This window comes from Pan troglodytes, chromosome 12, assembly GCF_028858775.2.
Source record: "Pan troglodytes isolate AG18354 chromosome 12, NHGRI_mPanTro3-v2.0_pri, whole genome shotgun sequence".
NCBI classification, from domain to species: domain Eukaryota; kingdom Metazoa; phylum Chordata; class Mammalia; order Primates; family Hominidae; genus Pan; species Pan troglodytes.
The window spans coordinates 98,922,680-98,948,383 of NC_072410.2; the positions used below are offsets into that span (position 1 = coordinate 98,922,680).

The following is a 25,704-nucleotide window of genomic DNA, read 5'->3' on the forward strand; positions in this document are numbered from 1 at the left end:
ACCCCGCCGGACGCGGCGCGGCCCCGGGACGCTCACCTCCGGGCACGGCCTCCCGGCCTCGGCCTCACTCAGCTCAGGCACCGCAGGCACCGTTTGGCCGCGGGCTCCGTTTGGCTGGAGCCCTTCAGAGCCGGAGCGCCGCCGCCCCAGACCGCCTCAGGTTCCGCCGCCGCGCCGCTGAGATCCCGCCAGCCTCTCTCGGTCTTCGCCTGGCGCCCAAGCGCGCGCCGACGCCGGCTCCGCGCAGACCCGAGGAGCGCGCGCGGACGCGGGGGCGCGCCGAGGGCGGGGCTTGCCGCGGCCGGGCCCTTCAAGTCCCGGCGGGAACGGCGCTAATGGCAGCCTCCCCTTCCCGCCACTGGCCCGGCGGCTAGCTGCCTTCATGGGTAGGGGAGATGCAGGCAGCTCGGTGTGTGCTCACCAGAGAACCCAGCGTGTGCTTACCTGGGTACCTCCTCAGCCTCAGAAACCATGGAGAGACATCCCTGCATTCTGACAATGTTGAACTTGACCTGAGCCCTGTGGACAACGAAGTTGAAGAAACCCCCACCCACCTTTTTTTTTTTTTTGAGACTAAATCTCGCTCTTGTCCCCCAGGTTGGAATACAATGGCGCGATCTTGGCTCACCGCAACCTCCGCCTCCCGGATTCGAGCGATTCTCCTGCCTCAGCCTCCGGAGTAGCTGGGATTACAGGCGCCTGCCAGCACGCCCGGCTAATTTTTGTATTTTTAGTAGAGACGGGGTTTCACCATGTTAGCCAGGCTGGTCCTGAACTCCTGACCTCAGGTGATCCGCCCGCCTTGGTCTCCCAATGTGCTGGGATTACAGGCGTGAGCCACCGCGCCCGGCCCCTTTGTGTTCCTAAAAGGATTTACTACACGCAAACGCCCTTCCGCATGTGACTTTGTCAGGACTCAAGGATGCCCCCGTCGTTAGCTGTGACGAGGTGAGGCCCAGACCTTCTAAATTCCAGTTCTTCGCCTCGCAAATAGTTAGCTGACCTGCCTGTACTCACGATGTGGACAAATCCCGGCTGCCTTGACTTGACAGGACTTGAGTGAAGCAGCTCTCCCTGGGCCTCTCTACACGGTGACCGAGCCTCAGCCGCAGCCAGCGAGCAGCCCTCCTCATCCACCGCCTGAAAATAGACGGACCCCAGGGAAACAGTCTCTGTATAGTCTCATCGCTGCCACCTCCAGTCTTCTCTCCACTTCCCCACACCCGGGTCTTTCTAACCCTGTTCACTCATCTCTGTAAAAGGAAAGCCCTTTTCTGCCTGACCCAGGAGATCGCTGCAGATCTCATGGTTGGAGAGTTCTCCCGGTTGCTGTAGCCTCCCCCAATCCCCACTCTCAGTTGCAATAATTTCTTTCCCTTTTCTTGGATCTCTTCCACTGAACTCTCTCCTTACGTATATCCAGATTTGTTTTTTATTTTATAGTCCAGCATTCTCCCAATTGCAACAGTCCTTCTTCCTATTGCAATAGTTCTCCACCCTTATTGCAATAGTCCTTTTCCCCACTGTTGCAATAATCCTTTCCGAATAAAGTCTCGGTTTGCCTAAATCGGGACTTATTTGTAAGTCTTTAGTGCTGGGACTCAGATTGAGATTGATCCTCACCTACAGACCCATGCCGTTCCCCCCACCACCACCTCCCTCATCTCCTGTTCAGTGATTTTGGGAGCCTGTGGTGAGTTCAAATCTCACTGCTCATGAGACCATGTCTGTTGAAGCACAATAAGGAGTTAAATTGATCCCGTTAGGCAAAGAGACTTTTCTTTGACCATTCTGTGAGAGCTCTTCCGATTTTTTGGTCCCAGCACCATTTAATGAAGAGAGGATTCTTCCCTTGTCAAAAATCAATTGACCATGGATGTATAAATTTATTTCTGTACTCTCAATTCTATTCCATTGATTATGTATCTTATCTTTATGCTAGTACCATACTATTTTGATTACTGTAGCTGTATAGTAGCTGTATACAGCTGTATAGTAGCTGTATAGAAATCAGGAAGTTTGAGTCCTCCAACTTTGCTCCTCTTTTTCAAGATTGTTTTGTTGCTTGCAGTTCTGTATGAATTTTAGCTCAGCTTTTCCATTGCTGTTAAAAAAAAAAAGGGGGGGGGGCACTGGGATTTTGACAGGGATTGCTTTGAATTGGTAGATCAATTTGAGGAGTATTGATACCTTCAATTTTTTTTTTGAGATGGAGTTTTGCTCTTGTTGCCCAGGCTGGAGTGCAATGGCATGATCTCGGCTCACTATAATCTCCGCCTCCCAGGTTCTAGTGATTCTCCTGCCTCAGCCTCCCAAGTAGCTGGGATTATAGGCATGCACCACCACGCCCAGCTAATTTTTGTATTTTTAGTAGAGACAGGGTTTTCACCATGTTGGTCAGGCTGGTCTTGAACTCCCGAACTTAGATGATCCACCCGCCTCGGCCTCCCAAAGTGCCGGTATTACAGGTGTGAGCCAACACACCCAGCCGGAGTATTGATATCTTAACAATACTGGTGCGATGACTCACTTTATATATAAAGTCTTCAAATCCTTAAGCATGAATATTTTTGCATTTATAGTCGTGCGCCACATAACAACCTTTCGGTCCATGACTTACAGCATATGTGATGGTGGTCACATAAGATTATAAGGCCATATTTTTACTGTATCTTTTCTATGTTTAGATACACAAATACCATCATGTTACAATTGTCTACAGTATTCAATACAGTAACATGCTGTCCAGGTTTGTAGCCCGGGAGCAAGGCTATGCCATATTGCCTAGATGTGTAGTACACTATACCATCCAGGTTTGTGTAAGTATACTCTGTGATGTTCACACAACGACGAAATCACTTACACGACACATTTCTCAGAAGGTGCCCCCATCGTTAAGCAATACATGACCATACTTAGACCTTCTTTCATTTCTTTCAGCAGTGTTTTATAGTTTTCCACGTACAAGTCTTGTACCTCTTTGGTTAAATATATTTCAAAGTATTTTATTCTTTTTGATGCTATTGTAAAAGGAGTTGATTTATTTCCTTTTTAGATTTTTTATTGCCAGTATTTGGAAATACCACTGATTTTGTGTGTTGATCTTGTATCTAACAACTTTGCTGAATTCACTTATTAGCTCTAATCATTTGCTAGAGATGGGGTCTCCGTACATTGCCCAGGTTGATATCGAACTCCTGGGATCAAGTAATCCTTCCACCACAGTGTCCTGAGTAGCTAGGACCACAGACGTGTGCCACCATGCCCGACCAATTAAAAAAAAATTTTTTTTTGTAGAGATGGAGTTTCACTGTGTTGCCCAGGCTGGTCTCGAACCCCTGGCCTCAAACTATCCTCCTGCTTGGGTCTCCCAAAGCACTGGGATTACAGGTATGAGATACCACACTTGGCCTCAGTTTTATTTATTTCTTTCTAATGTGGATACCTTTTATTTCTTTTTATTGTCTAACTGCTCTAGCTAGAACTTCCAGTACAATGTTGAATAGAAATGAAGAGGCTGGGTGTGGTGGCTTACACCTGTAATCTCAGCACTTTCGGAGGCTGAGGCAGGAGAATTGCTTGAGCCCAGGAATTTGAGACCAACCTGGGGCAACATAGCGAGACTCCATTAACTAGACTTAAAAAAAACAGAAAAGAAATGATGAGGCCGGGCACGGTGGCTCATGCCTTTAATCCCAGCCCTTTGGGAGGCTTAGGCAGGTGAATCACTTGAGGCCAGGAGTTTGAGACGAGCCTGGGCAACATGGTGAAACCCCATCTGTACTAAAAATACAAAAATTAGCCAGGCGTGGTGGCAGGCACCTGTAATCTCAGCTACTCGGGAGGCTGAGGCAGGAGAATTGTTTGAACCCAGGAGGCAGAAGTTGCAGTGAGCAGAGATCACGCCACTGCACTCCAGCCTGGGTGACAGAGCAAGACTCTTGTCTCAAAAAATGATGAGAGTGGGCTTCTTTGTCTTGTTCCTAATTTTAGAGAAAAAGCTTTAAGTCTCTCTCACCATTGAGTATGATGTTAGGTGTATGTTTTTCTTTTTCTTTTTGTTTGAGACAGAGTCTCTCTCCATCCCCACAGCCCATAGTAATCTCTATTCTACTTTCTTCCTCTTTTTTTTTTTTTTTTTTTTTTTTGAGGTAGGATTTTCACCAGGTTGCCCAGGCTAGTCTCAAACTCCTGGACTCAAAACAATCCTCCCACCTTGGCCTCCCAAAGTGCTATGATTACAGGTCTGAGCCACCACGCACAGCCTATTCTACTTTCTGTCTCTATGAATTTGCCCATTCTAGATACCTCATGTACGTGGACTCCTACAATATTTGTTCTTTTTTGTCTGGCTTATTTCACTTAGCATAATTATTTTCAAGTTCATTCATGTTATAGCATGTGTCAGTATATCATTCCCGTTTATGGTTGAATAAGATTCCATTGTATGTATATATTACATTTTGCTTATCCATTCATATGTTGACGGCCATTTGGGTTGCGTCCACCTTTCTGCTATCTTGAATAATGCTGGTATGGACTTTGGTATACAAGTATTTGATTGACTCCTTACTTTCAATTTTTTAAAATTTTTGTTTTATTGTGGCAAGAATATTTATTTATTAATTTAATTTATTTATTTTTGAGACAGCCTCCCTCTGTCACCCAGGCTGGAGTGCACTGGTGCAATCTTGACTCACTGCAACCTCCCCCTCCCAGGTTCAAGGGATTCTCTCACCTCAGCTTTTCTGACTAGCTGGGATTAAAGGTGCCCCCCAACCATGCCCAGCTAATTTTTGTATTTTTAGTAGAGATGGGGTTTCGCCATGTTGACCAGGCTGGTCTTGAACTCCTGACCTCTGGTGATCCACCCACCTCGGCTTCCCAAAGTGCTGGGATTACAGGTGTGGGCCACCGTGCCTGGCCTTTTCAATTTTTTTGAGTATCTACCTAGAAGTGGAATAGGGTATTTCTGTGTTTAACTTTTCAAGGACCAGTCATATTGTTTTCCAAATAGCAGCACCATCTTACATTCCTACCAGCGATGTACTAGTGTTCTAATTTCTCTACATCTTCCCAACACTTGTTATTTTCTCTGTGTGTGTATGTGTATGTGTGTTTATAACTATCCCGCCCTAATGAGTATGAAGTGTATCTCACTATGGTTTTGATTTGCATTTCCCTGATGACTAGTGATGCTGAATATCTTTTCATGCGCCTATTGGCTATTTGTATTTTTTTTTTGGAGAAACGCCTATTTAACTCCTTGCGAATTTTCAAATAGGTTTTTTGTTGTTGTTGTTGTTGAGTTACAGGAGTTTTTGCGTTTTAAAAAATACATATTATGGATAGTAATCCCTTATCAGATATGTGATTTGCAAATCTTTCCTCTGATTCTGTGAATTGTCTTTTCACTTTGGGGTTAGTATCCTTCGATACAGAAGTTTAAAATTTCAGTCAAATTAATTTATTCTTGTTTTGCCTGTACTTTTGGTGTCATATCCAAGAAACTACTGCCAAATACAATGTCATGAAGATTTCTCTGTTTTTTTCTAAGCATTTTATAGCTTTAGCTCTACATTTAGGTGTTTGCTCCATTTTTTTGTTTGTTTTTTTGAGACAGGGTCTTGCTTTGTTGCTTGGGCTGGAGTGCAGTGGTGCGATCTCGGCTCACTGCAACCTCTGCCTCCCAGGTTCAAGTGATTCTCCTGCCTCAGCCTCCTGAGTAGCTGGGATTACAGGTATGCACCGCCACACCCAGCTAATTTTTTGTATTTTTAGTAGAGACGGGGTTTTACCACGTTGGCCAGGCTGGTCTTGAACTCTTGACCTCAGGTGATCTGCCCACCTTGGGCTCCCAAAGTGCTGAGATTACAGGCATGAGCTACCACACCCAGCCTTGTTTTTCTATACTATATTTATCTCCACTCTATTCTTTATTTCCTTCTGCTGGCTTGGGTTTAGTTTGCTCTTTTTCTAATTTCTTTCTGTGTTGACTTTTTAGTTATAAGTGTACAGACTGAGTAATTTGTTTATTAGATACTCTCCAAAGTACTTTTCACAGTAGCTATTTCATAGGTACATAATAGAGTTCAGTGAATGCTTTTTGAATTCACATAGAAGGACGATGGGTGGCACTCAGCAATCTGCTCCTCATCCTGCATCCTCTTTACCAATTGGTAGCCCTGCCAACCATCCAGTTCAGGACAGAAACCAAGTGAGCATCTTTGAGCATTTCCTTCCCTTGAGATGAATATCTAGGTCAGCACTGTCCAGTAGAACTTTCTGTGATGATGGAACTGTTTCTGCATTGTCCAACACATTGGCTACTAGCAACATTTGCTTATTGAATATTTGAAATGTGGTAGTGTGACTGAGGAAATGAATTTTTAATTTTTGAAATTTAAATAACTACATGTGGCTAGTAATCACATTGGACAGTGCACAATTCTAATGTCAACAATTTTTTTTTTTTAAATTTTAACACAGAGTCTTGTTCTGTTGCCCAGGCTGGAGTGCAGTGGTGCGATCTCACTGCAACCTCCGCCTCTTGCATTCAAGCGATTATCCTGCCTCAGCCTTCTAAGTAGCTGGGATTACAGGCGTGCACCACCACACCCAGCTAATTTTTGTATTTTTAGTAGAGACAGGGTTTCACCATGTTGGCCAGGCTGGTCTCAATCTCCTGACTTCAGGTGATCTGCTCCTCTCGGCCTCCCAAAGTGCTGGGATTACAGGCATGAGCCACCACTCCCGGCCTAATGTCAATAGTTCTGATTTTGCCTCTTGATTTAGTGTTTCTCAAATGTTTCATGGCTCTTAAAGATGCAGTCCCATGGATTGCATCCTACACCCACCAAATCAGGACCATCTCTTCATTGACGGCCTCCCTATAGACTTGCAGTGTTTCACTTTAGCTCCATTGGAGGTACAGTTTTGTTTTTTGTTTCTGTTTTTGTTTTTTTTCTTTTGAGACAGGGTCTTGCCCTGCTGCCCAGGCTGGAGTGCAGTGGAGTGACCAAGGCTCACTACAGCCTCAAACTCCTGGGCCCAAGTGATCCTCCTGCCTCAGCCCCCTGAGTAGCTGGGACTACAGGTACTTACATCATGACCAACTAATTTATGGCTCTTGCTTAGGTGTCATGTTTAAGAATACTTTATTCTTTTATTATTTATTTATTTATTTGAGACAGAGTTTTGCTCTTGTTGCCCAGGCTGGAATGCAATGGTGCGATCTCAGCTCACTGCAACCTCTGCCTCCCGGGTTCAAGTGATTCCCCTGCCTCAGACTCCCGAGTAGCTGGGATTACAGGCATGCACCACCAGGCCCAGCTAATTTTGTATTTTTAGTAGAGATGGGGTTTCTCCATGTTGGTCAGGCTGGTCTCGAACTCCTGACCTCAGGTGATCCGCCCGCCTTGGCCTCCCAAAGTGCTGGGATTACAGGCATAAGCCCCCATGCTTGGCCTATTCTTTTTATTTTTATTAGATCTATTTCATGATTTTAAAATTTGTTTTGTCATTTTTTGCTCATTAGTTCTTTTTAATCTCTCCTTTATTTTTTAATTTAATTTTATTTTATTTTTTTGAGATGGAGTCTCGCTCTGTTGCCCAGGCTGAAGGGCAGTGGTGCAATCTTGGCTCACTGCAACCTCCACTTCCTGGGTTCAAGCAATTCTCCTGCGTCAGCCTCCTGAGTAGCTGGGACTACAGGCGTGTGCCACCATGCCCAGCTAATTATTTTATATTTTTAGTAGAGACGGGGTTTCACTGTGTTAGCCAGGATAGTCTCTATTTCCTGACCTTGTGATCCACCTGCCTCGGCCTCCCAAAGTCTGGGATTACAGGCGTGAGCCACCGCGCCTGGTTGTCATGATGATTCTTTTGTGATTTTCTGTTTTTACTGTGAATCATATTCATGGGACTTTATTTCTGTGCTTTCTGTTGAAGGTATATTCTGTCAGAGATGATTTATGTTTGCTTCAGCTTTATGCTTAGGATCACTTTTGACTCAAGTCTATTTAACTTAAATTATTGTCCTGAGGGTCTTCATACCTAGCCTTGGTGAATTCAGGCTGTAAACCTGTTGATCAGTGTGTTGTTATGAATTCTCAAGGGACCCTCCCAACCCCGCACCCCCACCCACCGCTCCCCACTCTTAGTGTCAGTGTTGGGAAAGGTGGGCAGTTCTCCTTGCAGTCTCCTGGAGATGAGTGAAGGTTGGTGCATTTATTTCTAATTCACTCATACTTAGCTTTATCCTTATTGTAGCAGGATTTTGCGGGATGTTTGCATTAGATTCCATATATTTAGCAGATTTTAGGCCTTACTACTGTCTTTTGCATTTTTTTTTTTTTTCCCCAAGACGGAGGGGGAAAAATCCTGCTCTGTCACCCAGGATAGAGTGCAGTGGCATGATCTCAGCTCACTGCAACCTCTGCCTCCAGGGTTCAAGCAATTCTCCTGCCTCAGCCTCTCGACTAGCTGGGATTACAGGTGCCCACTACCATGCCTGGCTAATTTTTGTATTTTTAGTAGAGATGGGGTTTCACCATGTTGGCCAGGCTGGTCTCGAACTCCTGACCTCATGATCCGCCTGCCTCAGCCTCCCAAAGTTCTGGGATTACAGGCGAGAACCACTGCACCTGGCCTGCTTTTTCTTCTTCTTTTTTTTTTTTGAGACGGAGTCTCGCTCTGTCACCCAGGCTGGAGTGCAATGGCGTGATCTCGGCTCACTGCAATCTCTGCCTCCTGGGTTCAAGTGATTCTCCTGCCTCAGTCTCCTGAGTAGCTGGGATTACAGTCGCCTGCCATCATGCCCGGCTAATTTTTGTATTTGTAGTAGAGACGGGGTTTCACTATGTTGCTCAGGCTGGTCCTGAATTCCTAAACTCATGATCTACCCACCTTGGCCTCCCAAAGTTCTGGGACTACAGGTGTGAGCCACTGTGCCCAGCCTTGCATTTCTTCACGCAGAGAAAAGGTCAAATTCACTGGGGTTGAGCAAATGCATTGGAAATGAAAGCTGTCTTTGGAGCCCTTGCTTACTTGTTCTGGGTTCCTGCTATGACTTAGCTTTTGATCTGAGCATTCCTTAGTATCTTGCCACCTCTTGCATGTACTGCAGGTTTTTTTTTTAAGTTCAAAAAATATTTAACCAACGTTTTAGTTATTTCCTCTAGTATGTACTGTAGAAAACAGGCAACTCTTCCATATCTCTTTTCTTTTCTTATTTTTGTTTCTGAGACAGGGTCTCACTCTGTTGCCCAGGTTGGAGTGCAGTGGTGAGGTCTTGGCTTACTGCAGCCTCCGCCTTTCAGGTTCAAGTGATTCTCATGCCTTAGCCTCCGAATATCTGCGATTACATTATAAGTACCCACCACCAGGCTCATTTTTGTATTTTCAGTAGAGATGGGGTTTCGTCATGTTGGCCAGGCTGATCTTGAACTCCTGGCCTCAAGTGATCTGCCTGCCTTGGCCCCCAAAGTGCTGGGGTTACAGGCAAGAGCCACTGAGCCCAGCCCCCCTTTTTTTTTTGAGATGGAATCTTGCTCTGTCGCCCAGGCTGGAGTGCAGTGCAGAGTGATCTTGGCTCACTGCAACCTGAGGCAAAGAATTGCTGAGAAGCTGAGTAGCTGAGATTACAGGTGCCCACCACCATACCCAGCTAATTTTTTTGTATTTTTAGGAGAGACAGGGTTTCACCATCTTGGCCAGGTTGGTCTTGAACTCCTGATCTCATGATCCACCCACCTTGACCTCCCAAAGCACTGGAATTACAGGCGTGAGCCACTGCGCCTGGCCTCCTTTTTTTTTTTAATTTTATTTTAATTTATAGAGATGGGGTCTCACTACGTTGCCCAGCCTGGTCTTGAAATCCTGAGCTCAAACGATTCTCCTACCTTGGCCTCTCTAAATTCTGGGATTATAGGCATGAGCCACTGCAACCAGCCCTTTTTCTTTCTCTTTTTTAAAATTTTATTTTAATTTATAGAGATGGGGTGTCACTATGTGACCAGCGCAGGCTGGTCTTGAATGCCTGAACTCAAGCCATCTTCCCACCTCAGCCTCCCAAAGTGCTAGGATTATAGGTGTGAGCCACCTTGCTTGGCCTTATCTTTTTCAAGTCTTCCTTTCTTTCGTCTACAATTTTGTGGTTCAACACGTATCTCAGGGGTCACTACCTCTCAGAGGTTTTCCCTAAAATCCCTGCTGGAATTAATGGTCTCTGCCTCATTCTTTCTTTTCACATTGTATTGCAGTTTACTGGTTTCTTCCCTATCTTATTCATTCCCTCTATGTCTGTGTGTTCTTTGAGGATTTTTAAACGTTCTTGATTTTTAAAAATCTGTCTATTTCCTGGCCTAGCAGAGTACCTAATACCAGTTGGATTTATTTATTTACTTATATATTTTCTAGAGACAGGGTCTCACTATGTTGCCCAGGCTGGTTTCGAACTCCTGGGCTCAAGCTCAGTTGGATTTAAAATTAACATTTGTTACCTCCAGGCGCAGTGGCTCACACCTGTAATCCCAGCACTTTGGGAGGCCGAGGCAGGCAGATCATGAGGTCAGGAGATCAAGACCATCCTGGTTAACACGGTGAAACCTCGTCTCTACTAAAACTACAAAAAATTAGCCGGGCGTGGTGGCACACGCCTGTAGCCCTAGCTACTTGGGAGGCTGAGGCAGGAGAGTCGCTTGAACCTGGGAGGTGGAGGTTGCAGTGAGCCCAGATAGTACCACTGTACTCCAGCCTGAGTGACAGAGCAAGACTCCATCTCAAATAAATAAATAAAGTTAACATTTGTTGATAGTAAATGGTATAGGTTATGGTAACTTGGCCTTCCCAATTTAGGACTACAAAAACAAATAAACACACACAAAAAAGGAGGAAAGCACACAAATCCTTTGTATATAATTTGCATACCACACACCTCTGCTGGACACTAGCCTTTTTTTTTTTTTTTTTTTTGAGATGGAGTTTTGCACTGTTGCCTAGACTGGAGTGCAGTGGTGCAATCTCAGCTCACTGCAACCTCTGCCTCCCGGGTTCAAGCGATTATCCTGCCTCAGCCTCCCAAATAGCTGGGATTATAGGTGTCTGCCACCATGCCTGGCTAATTTTTTGTATTTTTAGTAGAAATGGGGTTTCACCATGTTGGTCAGGCTGGTCTCGAACTCCTGACCTCAAGTGATCCGCCCGCCTTTGCCTCCCAAAGTGCTGAGATTACAGGCATTAGCCACTGCACCCTACCCTTTTTTTTTTTTTTTAAATATTTTTTTGAGACAGGGTGTTACTCTGTCACCCAGGCTAAAGTACAATGGCATGAACTTGGCTCACGGCAGCCTGGACATCCTGGGCTCAAGTGACTGATGGCGCCTCAGTCTCAGGAGTGGCTGGGACCACAGGCACCACACCCAGTAGTTTCAGCTACCAGGGAGGCTGGGGCAGGGGGATTGCTTGAGCCAGGGAGGTCAAGGCTACAGTGAACTGTGGTTGTGCCACTGCACTCCAGCCTGGGTGACAGAGTGAGACCCTGTCTCTCTCTCTTTCTTTTTGGCAGGGAGAGGATCTCACTATGTTGCCCAGGCTGGTTTCCAACTCCTGGTCTCAAGCCATCCTCTCGCCTCGGCCTCCAAGTGCTGAGAATACAGGTGTGAGCTACAGCGCCTGGCCCAAACCAGCCTCTTTCCACAGGAATTGATACTTGTTTATGCTGCTCAGTGATGTGATAGCTACTTGACCCAGGAAAATCCAGGTATGGTTCCATTATGAGGAATCCCACCCATTAAGACATCAACTCTAAGTGGCAGGTGAAGTGTCCAGGAGAGGATGTGGTATGCAAATTGTGTCAGAAGGATTTATCTATTCTGGAATCCATACTGGTTCCCAAACAAAAAAACATTGTCATTTCCAGTGTTGTACAGTTTTTTGGAATGATTGGGAGCTTAGATGGCCAGAATGCTCTAAGTTTGATGCCATTTGGTCATTTTCAGGACTTTTCCTGAGTCTTCAATTTTTCTTAGTTTAATAAACAGTTTAATAAACTCCTGCCCAATAAACAGTAGGCTATGTCTAATGTACTGTGAATTTTTTTTTTTTTTTTTTGAGATGGAGTCTCATTCTGTCACCCAGGCTGGAGTGCAGTGGCACGGTCTTGGCTCACTGCAATCTCTGCCTCCCGGGTTCAAGCGATTCTCCTGCCTCAGCCTCTCAAGTAGCTGGGATTACAGGCATGCACCACGACACCTGGCTAATTTTTTGTATTTTTAGTAGAGATGGGGTTTCACCATGTTGACCAGGTTGGTCTCGAACTCCTGACTTCAAGTGATCCGCCCGCCTTGGCCTCCCAAAGTGCTGGGATTACAGGCGTAAGCCCGGCCTGTACTGTGAATTTTTGAAATGAACCTAATTCCTACTTTACAGCAGAGCTTTTCTTTCTTTCTCTTTCTTTCTTTCTTTCTTTCTTTCTTTCTTTCTTTCTTTCTTTCTTCCTTTCTCTCTCTCTTTCTTTCTTCTTTTTTTTTTTTTTCTGAGACAGGGTCTGGCTCTGTCATCCAGGCTGGAGTGCAGTGGCATGATTTCGGCTCACTGCAACCTCCATCTTCTGGGTTCAAGTGGTTCTCATGCCTCAGCTTCCCGAGCAGCTGGGATTACAGGTGCCCACCACAACACCCGTCGATTTTTTGTATTTTTAGTGGAGACAGGGTTTCACCATGTTGGTAAGGCTGATCTAGAACTCTTGACCTCAGGTGATCCACTCACCCCGGCCTCCCAAAGTACTGGGATTACAGGCGTGAGCCACCGCACCCGGCCTACAGCAGAGCTTTTCATATGAATTGTGTGGCTTAATTTTTTTTTCTTTGGAAGTTAAATTACAAATGCTTTATCTGTGGGTTCAGCTTTTTGTATTCTTAATTCTTCAGCGGGCCGGGGGCAGGGGGCGGTGATAGAGGCGGCTCTTACAGGGAACTCATTCTTTGGCTCCGCCTTAGATCTGTCTAAGGGGATAGAAAACGACCCTGCCTCGCTTTGTTTAAAAACGCAGAGTTCTAGCATGGGGTCCCCCCCCCCCCCTTCTCTTCTTAAGCTTACCAAGTTCCAGATATCGCCCAGATGAATTTTTTTTATCACAGCTGTCATTCTCATTTTTACAGGCATGAAAAGTGCGACTCAAGTTCAGTGTCTTGCCTCGGGTAGCTTGGGGATTCCCAGTCAGCTCCTCGCGCCTTCGTCGCCGCTCCCCTTCCACCCCGCGCCTTCGCCGGCCGTCCCCTGCTCCATCCAGGCCACGGGGGTGACGGTGGGGTCTGGGGCATTCAGGCCTGGCTGGGCGTGAGGGCTTCAGGCCCAATCCCACGCCCGAACTCGTCCTGATTAGTCTGGCTTTTCTGGTCGCCCCAGCCCTGCGGTCGCGGAGAGCTGGAAACCACCGAGCTGACAGCCTAGAGCGTCGCTCCCCGGCCGCCGAGCGCTGACGCCGCGCCGGGGGCGGGGCAGCTGGAGGCGGCCGGGAGAGGAGCGAGCAGCCGGGAAGGGCTGGCCGGCTTCGCAGCGCCCCGCCGTGGCTGCGGCCGGAAGCGGTCTCGTTGGCCCTGCGGCGCTGGAGCCTTGACGCACGGAGCTCGAGAGCGAGAACGGGAGAGAAAGGGGTAGAAATGGCGGCTCCGCTCGGCTCCCGCTGAGGAGGGCGAAGCCGGCGGAGTGTCTGTGCTGCCGGTCTGCAGCACCGCCCCCGCTTCCCGCTCGCCGCCGACTTCCCTTCCTCTGCCCGGCTCTCTCTTGTGCTCGTCTGCGCTCCGCACGCTCCGGGCCGGCTCGTCTCTCATTGCCCGGCTCGGCTCCGCTGGCCCTGACTGACCGGCCGGCGGGCCGGCCTTGCTCGGCTCTCCCGGGCGCGGCGTGGACTCCGTCCCCCTGGCTGGACCATGGTGAACACCCGGAAGAGCTCTCTCCGCCTTCTCGGGTCCAAGTCTCCTGGTCCCGGGCCTGGGCCTGGGGCCGGAGCAGAGCCTGGGGCGACCGGAGGCAGCAGCCATTTCATCTCCTCTCGGACCCGCTCCTCCAAGACCCGCGCCGCCAGCTGCCCCGCCGCCAAAGCCGGGGGAAGCGGTGGCGCCGGCGTCATTCTGGATGAGGCCAGGGTAAGAGCGCGGCGTCCCGAGTCCGGAGGCTCGGAAGTGCCGGCCCTGCTGCCGGGGCTTTGTCTGGCCGGGTTGGGGGCAGGAAGCCTACAGTGGAGACCGCTCGGGCAGCTGGAGACAGGGTCTGCGGGCGCGGTGGAGGGTGGCACCCAGAGAAGGGCCGCGACGCTGGCCCCTTTGCTTTTCAAGCTGGCCCGGCTCTTTTGTGTGAAGAACAGCCTTGAGTCCAGGGGAGAGGGCTTTGGGGGTCCCTTTCGGCGTCATTCGAACGATCTGCTGTCCGTGTCCTTGTCCTGCCCCAGAGGGGAATTCTAGCGGGGAAGCAAGAGCGAAGGGCCAGAGCCGCTGGGTGGAAGGGTTGGAGAAGTGAAAGTTTTCTGCGGTGTCAAACCCTTCTTGAAAGTGTGTCAGTTCCTGCCGCTGTCTAACTCCAGCTTACTCTCAGTTTGGGGGTGGTTCAAGTTGGTGAGGAAGTGAACAGAGAGCTCCAGTTGGCAGCCAGGCAGGGATGCTGAAAAAAGTTTGTAGCTGCTCTGACACCAACTTTAAAAACAAAATCAACGCTATCGCCTCTCCAGGCAGGAGAGATCAAACATGATATTATAGCTGGGGAACCAGCCAGCTAGCTCACCAAGGTGCTAGTAGGAACCAGAGCTTTCAGGTCATAGAAGGAGCACGTCGAAAGAAACAAGTGGAATGTTTCGGATAGTCAGCACCATCATGCCAAAACTGTGTGGTTTCTTGGGTGTCTACATTTTTGTTATGGGACTATATTACAAAAGGTGAATGAACACCATTGTCATGCAGTTGCAAAAATGACATTTAAAGACGCTGGTGATTGAATTAAAAAACTGATTGAAAGATCTTGAAATTTTATTACCTACAGTATAAAGCTAAGCACAGATATTTATTGTTTTAAAGGAATTGACACGTTTGTTTTACTATGAGATTGTTTCTGAATTCAGAGAAGAGTGTATTGCTTCTGTCTAAAAGAGGTTGACTTGCTAAGTAATTTGGCTGGAAAAAGCTGTTCATTTAAAATGCTCCTTTAATTCCACACCATTTTGTGGTTCTTATTGGGGGAAGCAATATTTTATGTTCTGGGGGTCTACAAGATCGCGGTTTGTGTGTGCTTTTCTTTGTGTCTTACACTGTTTTGACACTAACAGAATGGATCTAGGCAGAGACAACAGGAATATTTTACCATACTACTCTGAAATATTTTTATTATATCTTTGAAAATCGTTTTGGCTTTTCTTTGATAAAATTTTGGGCATTATAACGTCCTATTTAATAGACTGTTTTGGGGGCTTACAGCTCTCTTAGGTTGAAATAAGGTTAAATCTGAAAGTTGTGCAAACTGTTGAGAATAAGTACTTTGAAGACGAGGCTTTCGGTAGAAACTATTCCAAACATGTTCAAGCTTCTTGACCTACTGAGGCTATCACATATTTTAAAATAAAACTCAATTTAAGAAAAGATCTTTTCTGTACATTTAAGGACAAAGAAATTATTTAGGGTGTAAGCATTTAATTGTATCATGCTATGTGAATGCCTAGTCTACTAGAGCAGTGTCTAACTCATCTGAAGCAATTAGCTCATCTTCACTGATCAGTTTGTGGTCCCATTTTTGAATTCATGGATATCATGCTGTCCTCACCCCCCGAGGAATAAGGTGAGGTAATTTGTCAAGCAGCTGTTATAGAGATGTTAAAAGGCTAGGAATCAATAATCTAATGAGGAAATGAACATTTGGTAGCTTTTAAATTGCTAAAAGAATGAAAGATATGAGAGCTCTTTGTAGAAGTGTACTAATGAAACTTTGTTTCAAAGATCCTTTTAAAATGTTTTAAAGCACCATAAATAACAGGGTACTAAAGATTTACTTTGAAATATTTGTTTTTCAGTCTTAAGAAGATTTATGTTCGGCTCTAGGAGATGATGGAGTCATCTAATTGCTTTCTCTGAAAGATTTTTTTAGAGACTTAACTACTCTTACATAGTGATTGGACTTTTAGAAGAGGATAAATTATAATTCTGAATTTATTAAGTTTATGGACTATATATTTATGAAGCAGGTTGTATATTTCTGGTTAGCTCTTCTCCAGTTTTGTAGGAATTTAGCACTCCTGGTTCACCCTTTCTGGAGTACTTAAAGACACCCTCTATGTCTGTGGGGTCTATAATAAACATTTGCCAGTGTCTGTAAAGTCTCATTTGATGCAAAATGGGGTTGCCCGTGTTGTTGCTTTAGCAGACCCTTATTTTTGTAGAAAGAAATGTATTCCTGCTTGTAACATAATATTCCTGTTTGTAATTGAGGAGTTTCTCCTTTTTCTGCTTTTGTGCCATGTTTATTTGTTTGTTTGTTTGTTTTTGAGACGGAGTCTCGCTGTAGCCCAGGCTGGAGTGCAGTGGCGTGATCTCGGCTCACTGCAGGCTCCGCCCCCCGGGGTTCACGCAATTCTCCTGCCTAAGCCTCCCGAGTAGCTGGGACTACAGGCGCCCGCCACCACGCCCGGCTAATTTTTTTGTATTTTTAGTAGAGACGGGGTTTCACTGTGTTAGCCAGGATGGTCTCGATCTCCTGACCTCGTGATCCGCCCGCCTCAGCCTCCCAAAGTGCTGGGATTACAGGCGTGAGCCACCGCGCCCAGCCTGTGCCATGTTCTTAACTAACTACACTTGATGCCTATTTTTCCCCCTTTTCCCTCTGTTTTTAGATTATTTCATTCACTGTGTCCAGAGACATTTTATTTGCTTTAAAAAGTCATAGCGCTATGAGCTTTTCTTAAAGTTTTGTCTTTTTCCCAAGTAGTATATGCATAGGATGGGGGAAAATATGCATTCTGCCGATTATTGGAATTATTTTCTTTTTCTTTTTTTCGGTATGAAAAGCCCTTTTTTTTTTTTTGACATGTAAAAGGTGGTACTTAGTGTATATAACTCTGTGAGTTTGGAGATAAGTATATATTTGTGAAAACACCACCGCATCAACACCATAGACATGTCCGTCATTCCTAAAGTTTCCCTGTCCCTTTTATTATGAATGTATTATTAGTATTATTTTTGTGGTAAGAACACTTGATATAAAATCTACCCTCTTAGAAAATTTTAAGTATGCAATACAGTATTCTTAGATGTAGGCACTATGCTATATAGATCTCCAGAACTTATCTGGCATAAGTGAAACTTGATTGTCTCCCCACAAGACCCTGGCAATCACCCTTCTACTCTCTGCTTCTGTGAATTTGCTAGTTTAGATTCCACTAAACTAGCAAATAAGTGAGATCATTCAGTATTTGTCTTTCTGGGACTGACATATTATTTAGTGTAACATCCTCTAGGTGCATCTGTGTTGTTGTAAATGGCAAGATTTCCTTCTTAGGCTTAATAGTATTCCACTGGGCATGCACACATGTACACCACGTTTTCTACATTCATCTCTTGTTGGACATTTAGATTGTTTCCATGTCTTAGCTATTAATAATGCTACTGCGAACATGGGAGTGCAGATGTCCGTCGAAATCCTAATTTCAATTCCTTTGGATAAATACCCAGAAGTTGGGATTGCTGGATCATATGGTAGTTCTATTTTTAATTTTTTGAGGAACATTCATACTGTTTTCCATAGTGGCTGCACCATTTTGCATTTCTACTGACATGTACCAGGATTCCCTTTTTTCTACATCTCCCCAATATTTGTTGTCTCTTGTCTTTTTGACAAGAGCCATTTTGACAGGTGTGAGGTGATATCTCATTGTGGTTTTGATTTGCATTTCCCTGATGATTAGTAATGTTGAGCACCTTTTTATATACCTGACAGGTGTCTGTTTAGTTAGGACCCTTTTTTTTTTTTTTTTTTTTTTTTTTTTTTTTTGAGACAGAGTCTTACTCTGATGCCCAGGCTGGAGTGGTTCACTGCAGCCTTAAAATCCTGCTTTGCCCATTAAAAAATGTTTTCTTCCTTTGGAGTTGTAGGAGTACCCTATGTATTTTGGAAATTAACTGCTTATCAGATATATGGTTTGCAGATTTTTCTCTTAATCTGTAGATTGCCTTTGTGCCCTCACTTTTAAATTTTCTTATTTTTTTTTCCTCCCTTATCATTACCCACAATGCCCACACTTTTAAAATATCAGGTTGTTTTTTAGTGCTATGCAGTTAGATGTGATTACTCCTGTATACTGTGGCTTTTTTTTTTGCTCCAAGCTTTCGTAAAGCTTGACCTCTTTTAGATCAGTTAATCTGGCCCTCAGTCATTAGCGTTTATTTGCTCCACCTAGTGTCACTCCTAGTAAGCAATCTAATACTGTATTCACAAAACTGTACAGCAATCTTTGAAAATTATTTCAACTCTTTTTTTCTACTTCTCCTAATTGTTAGGTCTGTTTGCTGGTATTTCTGGCTTTTTCACTAGCTTTTTAGGCTTTTTGAGATAGTCATTGACTCTGAGTCCCCATCTTGTGAGATCAAAATAAATATTTTGAGTAACTTTAGAAGTAAAATGCTGTATTACTTTATTTTTATTTTAATTAAAAAAATCCCTAGGTCCTTCTTTAGTATACTTTTATCACCCTGTGCTTTTCCTTTTCCAACACTCATGCGTTTGCCAACGTAACAAAGCAGAGTGGTCGAAATTGAGGGTTAAAGAGGTAAAAGAAGTCTGAGAGGGAAATCTCATAATGTGTGTAACTCTCAGATGAGCAGGGGAAAATATAAGTTCATCAGAACAGAGCAAGTTTTTCCTTATACTGTATCAGATTCACATGGAGTACAATATAGGTACTCCTATAGTACAATATAGGTACAATATATTGTAACGTGACAATGTTCCCTGCCACAATTTCGAACCAAAGCAGTAGTGGAGTTCATAGGATTGTCTCTGGTAGCCAAGTGAAAATGCAGCTTAAATTCAGTTACAGGCTATTTCTGTAGTCCAGATATACACGCATTCTGTTGTTTAGGTCATGGATGAAACTTATAAAGCCTGTGGAAGTGAATACATACTAATTCCTTAAATCATTTTCCCTGTCAAGGAGTCTTTTAAACCATCCTTTGGTAGATGTTTTATTGTATGTCTCCTAAATACCTAATTATAGGTAAACTCATAACTTCTGGAATCCAGCTGGACAAGTGGTAGAATTACTACTGTTATGAGAACTGAGAAGCCCAACCAGTGTTTGCACCTGAATGTAGAGTGATCCTGTCTATTCAAGGATCTAAGTGCCATATTACTTTGAATTATGTGTTTGGCATTTCTTTTAGGACATACACAATGAAGTTTCATTTGTGTGCATTATCCGTTTCATTTGTGTGCATAATCAACTTGAGTGGATTTCTTTGGGTTTTTTTTTTTTTTTTTTTTTTTTGAGATGGAGTCTTACTCTGTAGCTCAGGCTGGAGTATAGTGGTACAATCTTAGCTTACTGCAACCTCCGCTTCCCAGGTTCAAGCAATTCTGCTGCCTCAGCCTCCCAAGTAGCTGGCATTACAGGCGCCTGCCACCACACCTGGCTAATTTTTGTATTTTTTAGTAGAGACAGGGTTTCATCATGTTGGTCAGGCTGGTCTCGAACTCCTGACCTCAGGCGACCCGCCCGCCTCGGTCTCCCAAAGTGCTGAGGTTACAGGCATGAGCCACCACATCCGTCCCAAGTGGATTTCTTTATACTTAGGTTTTTGGTCTTTCAATAAGAATGTTTTACACTTCTTTTGTGCCTCCTCTCTGGAGGGGGAGTCTATGAACAATGAGTTACTGAGTAAAAAAATTGGGAATTTTTGGATAAAAAGTTACATGGAAGTACAAAGTTGGGGGGGAATCATGTATGTGTTAACTTTATTTAAATATAAGTTAGATTTTTTTTTTGAGCAGTAAGTTTTGTAGTTTTATCTGGAGGTAGGATATATACCTTTGGCTAAAGTCTTTCTCCTCTAACTATTAGAGTAGGCCGTAAGTGCCATGAAGGCAGGCACTATATTTTACTTTCCCCCTAAATGCCATATTCCCAGGGCCTGAATACAGCACCTGACACAGTGCTGAAAATGCTCAATAAATATCTGTTAAATGAATGAATGAATAGCATTTCAAGGAGCTGACCCATTTTGAGACTATCATGGTTATAGGACTTTGAGAATAGAGGATAAATAAAACACAGTTTTTACCCTCAGTACTGCAAATGTGCAAATGGTATGCATATGAGAAGTTATTAAGGTAAATTGGTTCAAAGTAGGTGCTAAATGAATGGCATGGATACTTAGTGTGGTAAGACTTCTGGTCCTCTACTCGTCGAATGTTTTGGTGGAACTCTTTTTTTTGTGTGTTCTTTAAAGACAGAGACTATTATGTTGAAACCTGTATCCTGAGTGCCTAGAACAGCGTGTGTCAGTCAGTGCCCAATTAATACTTTTTTTTTTTTTTTTTTTGAGGCAGAGTCTCTCTCTGTTGCCCAGGCTGGAGTACAGTGGCTCCATGTCGCCTCACTGCAACCTCCGCTTTGCGGGTTCCAGAGATTCTCCTGCCTCAGCCTCCTGAGTAGCTAGGATTACAGACGTGAGCCACCACGTCTGGCTAATTTTTGTATTTTTAGTAGAGACGAGGTTTTGCCATGTTAGCCAGGCTGGTCTTGAAATCCTGACCTCAGGTGATCTGCCTGCCTCGGCCTCTGAAAGTTCTGGGATTACAGGTGTGAGCCACTGTGCCTGGCCTTAATTACTTTTTTTTTTTTTTTTTGAAACAGTTTCCCTCTTGTTGCCCAGGCTGGAGTACAATGGTGCGACCTCAGCTCACCGTAATCTGTGTGCTTCCTGGGTTCAAGTGATTCTCCTGCCTCAGCCTCCTGAGCAGCTGGGATTACAGACATGCGCCACCTCACCCGGCTAATTTTTGTATTTTTAGAAGAGATGGGGTTTCACTGTGTTGAACAGGCTGGTCTGGAACTCCTGACCTTAGGTGATTTGCCCGCCTCGGCCTCTCAAAGTGCTGGGATTACAGGTGTGAGCCACTGCACCCGGCCCCTAATACTTTTTTTTTTGAGAAGCTCTCACTTTGTCTCCCAGGCTGGAGTGCAGTGGCATGATCTTGGCTTGCTGCAATCTTTGCCTCTTGGGCTCAAGTGATCCTCCCACCTTAACCTCCCGAATAGCTGGGACTACAGGCACAAGCCACCACAGTCAGCTAATTTTTGTATTTTTTGTAGAGATGGGGTTTCGCCACATTGCCCAGGCTGGTCTTGAGCTCCTGGGCTTGAGCAGTCCACCCACCCCGGCCTCCCAAAGTGCTGGGATTACAGCCACTGCGCCTGGCCAGTTAATACTTTTTGAGTGAATTAATGGAAAGTATGACTCACTTTAAATTATTTTCACATTGACAATCTCTCTCTCTCTCTCTCTTTTTTTTTTTTTTAATAGAGATGGGGTCTTTTAATGTTGGCCAGGCTAGTCTCGAACTACTGGCCTCAAGCAATCCTCCCACCTTGGCCTTCCAAAGTGTTAGGGTTACAGGTGTGCACCACCATGCCTAGCCGACAATCTTTCTTTTTTGCTATACTCACTTGTTGCATTTTGCCCTAATAAGGAGAAGAGTAAACCAAGGTTTATTTAGCATCTCATACGTGCCAGGTGTTGTTTAATGCTGTCTCATTCAATCCTTGTAACAACTCTGCAAGGCAAGTGATGATACTCGCATTTTATAGCTGAGGAAACTGAGTTGCCTAAGAGGTTAAGTGGCCTGTGGAAGGCTAAAGGTAATATTTAAATCTAGTTCTGTCTTCTCTACTTGTATATCTTGTTTCATCTGTAGTTCTTTACCTCACTTATCATTACTCTTTGATGTTGTTCAATCAGTAGTTTCCACCAAAATCTGAAAAAGTGAAGGTGGCAGCTGTTGTATACTGTAAGTATACCTACTGTTTATAGACAACTTTTACCTGCCTATCTGGAATTGTGGTGTCTAGGAGTGTATTGGGACTGAAAGTGTGAATAGTAGCATATAGGGATATGAAATATAGGACAATAATTTTCAGTAATTTTCTGCAGCCTGATTTCAGGAGGCAGTGTGTAGGGAGAGGAGCAGGCATATTGTACAGAGATTGTTTTGCAGTATTTTTCCTTAATATTATATATGTGTATATTTATATTTTTTGTTTCATTTTTTATTTTTTAATTTTTTTGTGTGGGTACATAGTAGGCATATATGTAGTATATATGTATTTTTTGAGACAGGATCTTGCTGTGTTGCTCAGGCTGGAGTGCAGTCGTGCAATCACAGCTCGTTGCAGCCTTGACCTCCTGAGTTCAGTGGATTCTCCCATCACAGCCTCTGAGTAACTGGGACTACAGACATGTGTTACCACACCTGGCTATTTTTTTTTTTTTTTTTGTAGAGACAAGGTTTTGCTATGTTGCCCAAGCTGGTCTCAAACTCTTGGGCTCAAGAAATCTTCCTGCCTTGGCTTCCTAAAGTGTGGGATTACAGGAGTGAGCTACTGCTCCTGGCTTATATTTTTCTCTTTCTTTTCTTTTTTTCTTTTTTTTTTGAGACAGAGTTTCGCTCTTGTTGCCCAGGCTGGAGTTCAATGACTCACCATAACCTCTGCCTCTGGCGTTCAAGCGATTCTCCTGCCTCAGCCTCCCGAGTAGCTGCGATTACAGGCTTGCGTCACCATGCCTGGCTAATTTTGTATTTTTAGTAGAGACAGGGTTTCTCCATGTTGGTCAGGCTGGTCTTGAACTCCTGACCTCAGGTGATCCCCCCACCTTGGCCTCCCAAAGTGCTGGGATTATAGGCGTGAGCCACCGCGCCTGGCTATATTTTTATTTTTCCAGACAGGAGTCTCACTATGTTGCCCAGGCTGGTTTTGAACTACTGGCTTCAAGCAGTCCTCCTAACTCAGCCTGCCGAGTAGCTGGGATTTCAGGTATGAGCCACTGCACCTGGCTCTTCTCAGTATTTTTAAGTTGGCTTTGGGAAAAAAAAAAAATCCCTGTAAGCAGACTGAGAGTCTGGGCCTTGTGGTCTCTATTAGAGGTATACTTGTGCTACTATCTTTCCCTCTACTTGGTGATATTAATTTACAGTGTATACATTTGCGTTTATTGCTGTGGGAAACTATCTCTAGGGGGAGTAAAGTTTTCCATTTGAAAAAATGTTTCATACTTTAAACCGCTTGAAAAGACATTATATAGCATATTTATATGTGAAGATTTGCATTAATAAATTAAACATCTTTAGCATTGTTAGTTTATATCTGTATTCTAGGACCCAAATTGGAATCCTGAAAGGAGTGGTGCTTAAAATACCCAGAAAGTATGTTGTCTAGTCTTGCCAGATAGAAATTTGGAGGTAATCCAGAGCCTAGTTTTTGATGGTGAGGCTTGCTTGTTCCTTTGTTCGTTCATTCATTCATTCATTCATTCAGTAAATATCGAGCAGCTACTACACTAAAATGTAAGTGCCATGTGGGCAAACATTTTTGGTTCTTTTTGAGTTGCAAAATCATAGAAGTCCAGGAAGCACCATTCACGCTGTAGTCTATGTGAATGGCACTCCTGGAGTTGTATCATTATGCTTGTCTGAATCCCAAGAATCTAGCATTGTGTTTGGGTTGAAAGCAGGTGGAGAATAAAACACAGTCCCTGCTTCATGGTATGTACTTAAAGTCTAGTGGAGGACACAAATACATGCCATAAAAAAATAGCCCTTCCCTCAGGTCTAGTGCCCTTTCATCTACATTTGTTTAGGTGACTTAGCAGCCTGCCTAGGGGCTGCTGTTTCCAGGCTCACTTCCTGTGTGGGTTTTAGAGAGGGGCCAAAAGCACCCTAAAGTTACTTTTGTTTAATCATTATATCTGAAGTTTATACCCGTTCTTGTCTCCTTTTGGGCCTTTAAGGTCTTTAACACTACATTTTTGTGGCAAATTTAGAATTAAGTGAAGAAATAGGATATTATTTTAGAGATTTGGCAGAAACCTATGGTTAGAGGGAATTATTCTTACGTGCCAGACAACTTTCTTGCATATTATCTGGTTAGTTGTACTAAGATCTGGTTTTGTGATTAGGGTTTGGAGTATTAGAGAGGATGATTGGAGTGGTCTGATATTTTTGGACTTGAATTTAGAAATTACTTTAAAAACTTGTCAGCCATTATTTTTGGACTTAAATTTAGAAGTTGGTTAAAAAAATTGTCAACCATTGTGTTTTGTTTTTGGTAGGAATCTAATTTCAGAGAAATGTGGAAAATTAAACTTCTTGGATTAAAACTTTGATTTGTTATTTAAAACTTTTAGTGTTAGGAAACTTTTTCCTCTAAAAGTGGTGAAGATGAATCAGTTATGGAATAAATTTGACCCTTGACAAGATAATGAAAGAATAGTGAACTCTTTCAGCCTAACCTAAAACTATTCCCTATTTTACAACTGTGTGGAATACTGACTCTTTGGATTTTATTAACTCTTTATATTTGGGCATTATGTACTTCTGGAAGAATTTGTCTGTAAGAGATCTTAGGTTGAGATTGTAACAGAAGGTATAAAACTATGTTACAAAATTTTACTTATTAATGTAATTAGTTTGTAAGTATCCATGATGATGAATGATCATAACCTCCAAATAAGTTATGTAAGGGTTTTAGCATATTTTTGTGGTTTATATTTCACTGATGATCTGAAGTGTAGGAAGTCAGCATAGTTAAAAGCAAAATAATGAATTGAGGCCAGGCGCGGTGGCTCATGCCTGTAATCCCAGCACTTTGGGAGGCTGAGGCAGGCGGATCATGAGGTCAGGAGTTCGAGAGTAGCCTGACCAATATGGTGAAACCCCATCTCTACTAAAATACAAAAAAATTAGCTGGGCTTGGTGGCGTGTGCTTGTAATCCCAGCTATTTGGGAGGCTGAGGCAGGGGAATCGCTTGAACCCAGGAGGAGGAGGCTGCAGTGAGCTGAGATCGCGCCACTGTACTCTAGCCTGGCGACAGAGCAAGACTCCGTCTCAAAAAAAAAAAAAAAAAAAAAAAGAATCGGTAGCCAGACATGGTTGTTTACACCTGTAATCCCAGCTACTCAAGAGGCTGAGCAGGGAAGGATGGCTTGAGCCCAGGAGTCCAGCCTGGACAACATAGCAATACGCTTTTTTTTTAAATAGTGAGTTGGATTTTTTTTTTTTTTTAATCAAGACTTTGTTTTCCTGGGTTACAGAGAACAGTGGTTAATAGGTAGGGTGACCGTATGTCCCCATTAGCCTAGGATAGTACTGACCTGTCTGGCACATGCACAGTTTATGCTTGTCCCAAAATAATTATTAATGCCCTCAACCCTCTATTTAACATGTTTAGATGATAGAATACTTGGTTACTGTGTTGGTTTATATATATGTCTTTTAAGTTTTCATAAGTGATATTTAGCTATAGAGCTTATTTTATTATTTTCTTTTAACCATTATATTTTCATCCATGTAGTAACTCTGTATACATACAGTCACTACTCCCACCTGCTACATAGTACTTTGTAGGGTCAATTAATTGCATTTTAACTATCCACCCTCAAGAGATAGGTACCTAA

The 25,704-nt window shown here is 44.0% G+C and overlaps 2 protein-coding genes across 8 annotated transcripts in view; one reads left to right on the forward strand and one right to left on the reverse strand.

The window, feature by feature from the left end:
• UBXN2A (UBX domain protein 2A) overlaps positions 1-13,579 on the reverse strand; it is a 71,451-nt gene extending 57,872 nt beyond the window's left edge. Inside the window, exons 1-2 of one of the 4 annotated variants that reach the window (XM_063790084.1) lie at positions 13,099-13,579; positions 1,018-1,140 (exon numbers count right to left, since the gene is read on the reverse strand). The gene's annotated coding sequence lies outside the window, so the exon portion shown is untranslated. Of the gene's footprint in view, positions 1-36; positions 265-1,003; positions 1,141-13,098 lie in introns of those variants that run through there. The other 3 variants (XM_009442102.4, XM_016948017.4, XM_001143201.7) reach the window with 3 other exon arrangements.
• ATAD2B (ATPase family AAA domain containing 2B) overlaps positions 13,480-25,704 on the forward strand; it is a 177,829-nt gene continuing 165,604 nt past the window's right edge. For 2 of the 4 annotated variants that reach the window (XM_525707.7, XM_063790083.1), the window contains exon 1: positions 13,480-14,147. In XM_525707.7, coding sequence (XP_525707.2) covers positions 13,932-14,147 — 216 coding nt within the window. In that variant the 5' untranslated portion in view covers positions 13,480-13,931. The remainder of the gene's footprint in view (positions 14,148-25,704) is intronic. The other 2 variants (XM_009442106.5, XM_016947998.4) reach the window with 2 other exon arrangements.